Raw genomic sequence first — 6,694 nt, forward strand, 5'->3', positions numbered from 1 at the left:
ACGAAAACAAAAACTTCACTCTTCTTCTCCTAATGTGTTTTTCAGGTGCTTTGTCATGGGGACAAAAAGTCCCCAACACACTTCCTGAGGCACTGTGTCTCCTCTCTGTAGAAGACTGCCCCCTTGTCACTTTTACTCAGTTGGGGGGGTGGGGTATCTCAGAAGGTGGGCCTGTGCTACCCATCTAAGATGGCAGTCTCTGGACAGACGTGCTATGCATCCCCTTCACATTGGGGTCCTGGGGTGGAGCCACGGCCAGGAGGGGCCGCAGGGCCAGGGCACTCCCACCTGCTGCGGTAGGTTCGTCTCTGCACAGAAGAGCCCATACGCAGGCTGTGCTCCTGCTGTTCCTTCTGCTCCTCCTCATGCTTGTGCTCCAGCCTGTGGACCTGCACGGTCTGGGAGGCTTGGGGCTCCCCGGCACTTCCAGGACTGTGGGGCAGAGTCATGGCTGCGAGCACAATACCCTGTCAAAACCAAGGCGCATGCGTGGTCAGCCGTCCTACCCTTCCCAAGTGCTCCGGGCGCGTGCACGAGAGGTTGTTTCTCTGTACAGCAGTGGTTCCAACTTTTTTTTTTTTTTTTTTTTCCCCACCCGGAGCTGGGGACCGAACAGGGCCTTGCGCTTCCCTAGGCAGCGCTCTACCACTGAGCTAAACCCCAACCCCAGTTCCAACTTTCTTAATGCTGCCGCCCTCTAATACAGTTCCTCATGGTGTGGTGGCCCCAACCATAAAAAGTATTTTATGTAGGGGTTGGGGATTTAGCTCAGTGGTAGAGCGCTTGCCTAGGAAGCGCAAGGCCCTGGGTTGATCCCCAGCTCTCAAAAAAAAAAAAAAAAAAGAACCAAAAAAAAAAAAAGTATTTTATGGAATTTTGCCGTTGTGAATTGTAATACAAATATCCCATATGCAGGATATCTGATATGTGACCCTCCCCAAAAGGGGTTGAGAACCCCTGTTCTATAGGAGCGTAGGGATTGAGGCCTGAGAAGGTGAGGGACCGCAGTGACACAGCTTCTCTATTGTCCCTTGTAGCTTGGCAGTGGGTGAGCAGACACCCAGTGAGGAGCAGAGCCCTGGCTGCCAGCTGCGGTCCTGTCCACCCCTTTCTCCTGGGCTTGGCTTTCCAGATGATGAGAGACTGCACGCTGCTCTCCCAGGCTGGGTCTAGTCTCAGAACCGGCAGACGTCCTCTCTCTGTCTAGTTATACCCTTGAGCCTTCGCTGGTTTCCTGACCCCAGCCACTCCTCCAGACTTAGCCTGAGGGCCATGTTAATACACAGTATGGGGACTGTGAGTCTGTGACCCGGTACAATCCTGTGACCCTAGTTTCTCATTCCTGCTTCTAAGGGTGTGGCCTTGGACTTTATAACTTGGCTTTCCCTTGGATAAAATGTGTCCAGCACACTCCTGGGATGGGCGACCAAAAGGTTAACTGAAGGCCTGGAGAAGCGAGTCCCACCTAAGTGTCAGACACTCCCACCAACTTCCTCGGAAGCCTTGTCAAAACACAAGAGGCCTAGAAGGTCTCTTCTTTAATCCCTTTGGTCTTTTTAACCTGCACCCTATAATTTGCTTCTCATTTAGAAAGCACCTCCTCTTCCTGCTCAGTTCCTACCTGTATGTAGGCTGCTTATGACTCCCCGGTTGTGGGGCGGCTTAGCTGCTGAGTTGTCGCCCATGGGCTTAAAGTTTGGTTTTCTGTGCTGCCCCCAGCTGTAACCGTCAGGGAGGTCATTGGCTTGCAGTAATCGGGAACCATTAAGGGCTGCTCCCAAAGGTCCCTTGGCTCCTGACAAGCATCTCAGCAGAGCCAGAGGACAATTACCCACTCAGGCCTGGCTGTGACTCCTCCTGGCTAGATAGCATCTCTGCTGGCAGAGAACTAGCCAAGCCCGCTCACGCTAACGCTAACACTAACACTAACGGTTCTTCCTCAGCCCACAGGGTTGACCCCGTGGGGAGCAAGGCTCCAGCCAACAAGGAGGGTTCCTGTGCTCTGACATCAGCCCTGGCCCTCTCTCTGTCCTAATGAGGACAGCGGCCCACTGGCATTTGGCTTTCAGACCCCGTCCTCTGTGGTGAGCCATGAATGCTTTTTAAAGCACTGACTAAAGTGTGGGATTAAGCAGGACAGGTCGGTGGCCTCCACTGCCCTTTCCCACAGGATGAGAAGCAGTATGAGCGGGACTAGATGCTCCCTGGCCAGTGGGTCGGCACAGGCCGGGACAGGCACGGCTTCCTTGCTTCACCAAGGCTGTGATGATCTGGCCCTGGTTAGCGGAGGATGTTCCTTTCCCTGCAGAGCCCTGTGACCTCATCCCCTGTGTGGGATGAACACGGCAGCCTGAGGATTTGGGACTGCAGGGTCTGTGCTTTTTCTCAGCCTGTGGGGTTGAATAACCAGGATTCAGCCTGCACACTCCATCGCTGCTGGACCTGCTGGACCGGCCAGCTTGGGCTCCCTGACTGGGAAGACTCCAGTTCCAAGTATCATCCCCAAGGGCCTTTCCTTTTCTTTATATTTAGCTTTCATATCAAGGAGGACCTTCCATGAGACACTCAGAAGACCCAGGGCTGCACAGACGAGTGAAACGAGGCATGGAGTTCCGGGGTACCCTGTTTTCACTTGGGGTAGCCAAGTTCAAATCTACCAAACAAACTCCTTTCCCAACAAACTTACACACATACACTATAAAGACACACACATAGATACACACATATCCTATAGGACATGAACACACACACACACACACACCTTATAGCACAAGACAGACACAAACCCTACAACACACACAGACACATACTATATAACACACACACACACACAGAAACATATACCCTACAAAATACACGCACATACCCTATAACACACACATATACACACATACCCTATAATACACACACAGACACATAGCCTTCAACACACACATAAACACTATAGATGCACACGTCATACAAACACACATACCCCACACACTATAACACACACACATCATTTTCAAACAAATACTACCCCCATTACACAGTAGACACACATACATGTAAACCTATGCACAGACCACCCCGCATCATGTACACATACACAAGCCCATACACCACAGATACACACATACACTAGAGTTACCTACACTACACATGTACCATCGATACCACCCCCATAGGTCATTCGCTGTGGGAAGTTGGGGTGTCCCTCAGCAGGGATCCCTGCATGTGACTCACAGAAACAGCGGTGTCCACTCAGGACAGTAAGAAGCTCCCTGGTCTCTTCCTGCTCTCAGCTCAGTGAGGACGGGTGAAGAATGTGATCCCGGAGCCTTGTAACCGTCTTAAATATAGCAGCGCTGGGACAGAGCGGTGACAATGGATGGGAGCATGGTGAGGGTGGAGGCAGAGGGGAGGGCCGTCTCTTCCTGCCAGCCCTGCTAGGCAGCAGCAACAGGTGGGGTGGCCCCCACCCCCTGCTGCCCCTCCCCCACCCCTAGCTTTTCCACCCCACCCTGCCCAGAGTGAGAGCCGTGCCTAGGGCTACAGCCTGGCTTGGGGAAACTGGACACACATGCTCTCGGCTATAGAAGTTGGATTGCAACTGTCCTTCCGGTTGCAGGGTACCCTGGGGAAGCTTCTCCCAGCTGAGATCTGAATTCTTTCCCCAGAGACAGAGAGTGTCACAGTGCCTGGCTTCATGCAGAGAGCACAGAGAGTGTGACCTAAACGTGAAAACTTTGATTCTCTCCACTACGGTGGAGATGTGTGGCTTCTTCCTGTCTTTCACCCCAGCAGTTGCTGGCGCTGCTCCGAGTCTGCCCATGGTTGTGTGTGGTGAGGCGGGGTGGGGACAGGAGCTAGGGAGACATGGGGAAAGGGATATGGCCCTCCAGAGCATGTGCAGGTCTGGGAAGGTTGTACCAGCTCCAGGTCCGAGAACATGGCTTCACTTCTAGCCTCTTCCTCAAACCACAGCACCAAGGTCAGCTCTGCGGGCTGCACCTCCTACAGGTTCAGAGGCGACTCCCTGGGGAGAGGAGTGAGTAGCACTGAGCTCTTCAGTCCTAATCTTAATCTCCTGCCTTACTTGAAAAGCCCTTTCTAAGCTTCCCAGATTCCCCTCTTCCCCAGACCAGTGTGTGGCAACTCCAGGGGAGGATGCTGTCACGTTCTGCTCCATCTCTCTCTCTCTCTCTCTCTCCACCTCTCTCTCTCTCTCTCTCTCTCTCCCTCCCTCCCCCTCCCCTCCCTCCCCCTTTTTTCTTTCTTCTTTATCCTTAAGGATAACTTATGTATACTAGTGTTTTACTTGCCTGTATGTGTGCCTAGTAACACGCAAACCTAGTTATCGAGAGGCCAGAAGAGGGCGTCAGATCCCCTGAGGCTGAAGATACAAATGTTTGAGAGCCAGGTAACCTGGCGCTGCTGTCTGTGTGTCTGGAAGGAACTCAGATCGGAGAAGCTGGAAACCTCCCCAGGGTAACCTGCAACCGGAAGGACAGTTGCAAACAAACTCTGTAGTTGGGAACACTGTGTCCACTTTCCTCAAACCCAGGCTGGAGACCTAGGCAGTTCCCGGAGGTAGGGACTAGGGTGGGGAAGGGGGGGAGAAGGCTAGAGGTGCGGTAGGAGCAGCAGGAGGGAGGGTTATCCCACCATGTGAGTGGCTGGGAATTGATCCTGCGTCCTCTGGAAGAGCAGCCAGTGTTCTAACACTGAACCGTCTCTCCAGCCCTCAATCATATTTTAGGGGTTGTTGTTTAGAGACAAGATTTTGTTATGTAGCCCAGGCTACCTCACGACTGACAATTTCCCTGCCTCATTTTGAACGCCATGATTCCAAGCCTACCCCGCCCTGTCTTTCCCGTTTCCTATGGTGATCCCTGTCTAGAAAGAGTTCTGTGGACTCAGACAATTGCTGTGACCCATATCACTGGGTCCTTTGTAAGTATGGTCAAACCTCAGTCAAGAAACTAAGCAGACATAAGATAATCCAACTCTCACAGCTCTTTGCTTAGATGACAGGCACAGGCACCTCTATTCACAAACAAGGGCCTTCTCTCCATTATTATTATTATTATTATTATTATTATTATTATTATTGACAAGTCTCACTACATAGTCAAGGTTGACCTCGAACCCATGACCCTCAGTACCTTGAGTGATGGGATTACAAGTGAGTAGCATCATACTCAGCCTTCAGCCTTCTTCCTGAGCCTCAGTTTCTTTAATTGTAGCCTGGAGAACGTTTTAGAAAGTAGGTGTGTTGAATTGTCTTGTTCTCTCCGTCCCTACCCCAAAAGAAATAATTCCTGGAATGCAGTGGGCCCTCAACTTGACTTTAACAATGAATGGAATGATTCATGATAGTGCATGCCACTTGGGAGGTCAAGGCACGAGGACCAGGAGTTCAAGTCTACCCTAGACGATGTAGCAAGTTTGAGGCCATCTTGTGCTAACAAGACCCTGTCTCAAAATAAATTAATTAAAATGAGTGGATAAATGCTGTCTCAATCTATTTGGCCTGGTATATACGAGGTCATTTATAGAGGACGACATTTGTTACTATTCTGAAGGCACAAAAGTCCAAGGTCAGGTTTCACATTCCGGATGTCTTAGATAGGGGGTTTCTATTGCTGTGATAAAACACCATGATCAAAAGCAAGTTGGGGAGGAAAGGGTTTATTCAGTTTACAGTTCCACATCATAATCCACCACTGAAGGAAGCCAGGACAGGAACTCACACAGGGCAGGAATCTGGAGGCGGGAGCTGATGCAGAGGCCGTGGAGGGGTGCTGCTTACTGCCTTGCTCCTCATGGTTTGCTCAGCCCACAATGGGCTGGGTCCTCCCCCATCAACCACTAATTAAGAAAACGCTCTACAGGTTTGCCTACAGTCAGATGTGACAGAGTCTGAATTGAGACACCCTCCTCAGATGACTTTAGTTTGTGTCAAATTGACATAAAACTAACCAGAACAGCTCTGGTTGTGTCTTCATGTGACAGAAGAGCTGAAGAGCTTAGGACACGCCCACCAACTCCTCCTCATGACCCAATCAGGTTGTAAAGACACCTCCCCTCCTCCGGGCGTTGCATTAATGGTTAAGTTTCAGCATCTGAGGGCTCCCGAGATGGTTCAGTGGGTAAACTGCCTGTAGAGCAATCTTGAGGAACTGAGCCAGGCATGTGGCTGTAATTCCAGAACTGGGAGGCAGATGCAGGAGGATTCTGGGATCTTGATGGTCAGCCAGTTTAGCCAATCAGTGAGCTCCGTGTTCTATGAGAGCCTCAGAAAATAAGGTAGGGCGGGATTGAAGACGACACCAATGTTGACTTCTGGTCTTCACATAGTTGCATGCGCGTGCGCACGCACTACACTTGCCCCGCCCCCCATGCATGCACCATGCGCGCGCACGCATGCCATGGCTGCCTGTCTTGCTGAATGGTTGTGAGATTAAATTGCCACCACATACAGGAAATGCTTGGCTTAGCATCTCACTTCTATTTACATCTCTCTGTCTCCTTTCCTTTTTCCTCTATTTTTTATTTTCTTGGACTTATGACTAAACCAAGGGCCACCTCTATCAACAACTCACTCCACAACTGGTTTTTCCCCCACAGAGCTGTCCATGGCCGATGGCACCAACTTCGGGTTGCCATAGAGACTTGCCTACCTAGATGTCTCCTCCCTTGAGTCCTCTGA

The 6,694-nt window shown here is 51.0% G+C and overlaps 1 protein-coding gene across 1 annotated transcript in view; it reads right to left on the reverse strand.

The window, feature by feature from the left end:
• The window catches only part of Myom3 (myomesin 3), a 47,591-nt gene extending 47,142 nt beyond the window's left edge, over window positions 1–449 (reverse strand). Inside the window, 1 exon segment of the mRNA XM_032888180.1 lies at window positions 289–449. Within this exon segment, the coding sequence (XP_032744071.1) occupies window positions 289–449 (161 nt within the window).
• Between the last annotated feature and the right edge of the window lie 6,245 nt (window positions 450–6,694).

This window comes from Rattus rattus, chromosome 1 (genome assembly GCF_011064425.1).
Source record: "Rattus rattus isolate New Zealand chromosome 1, Rrattus_CSIRO_v1, whole genome shotgun sequence".
Taxonomy (NCBI): domain Eukaryota; kingdom Metazoa; phylum Chordata; class Mammalia; order Rodentia; family Muridae; genus Rattus; species Rattus rattus.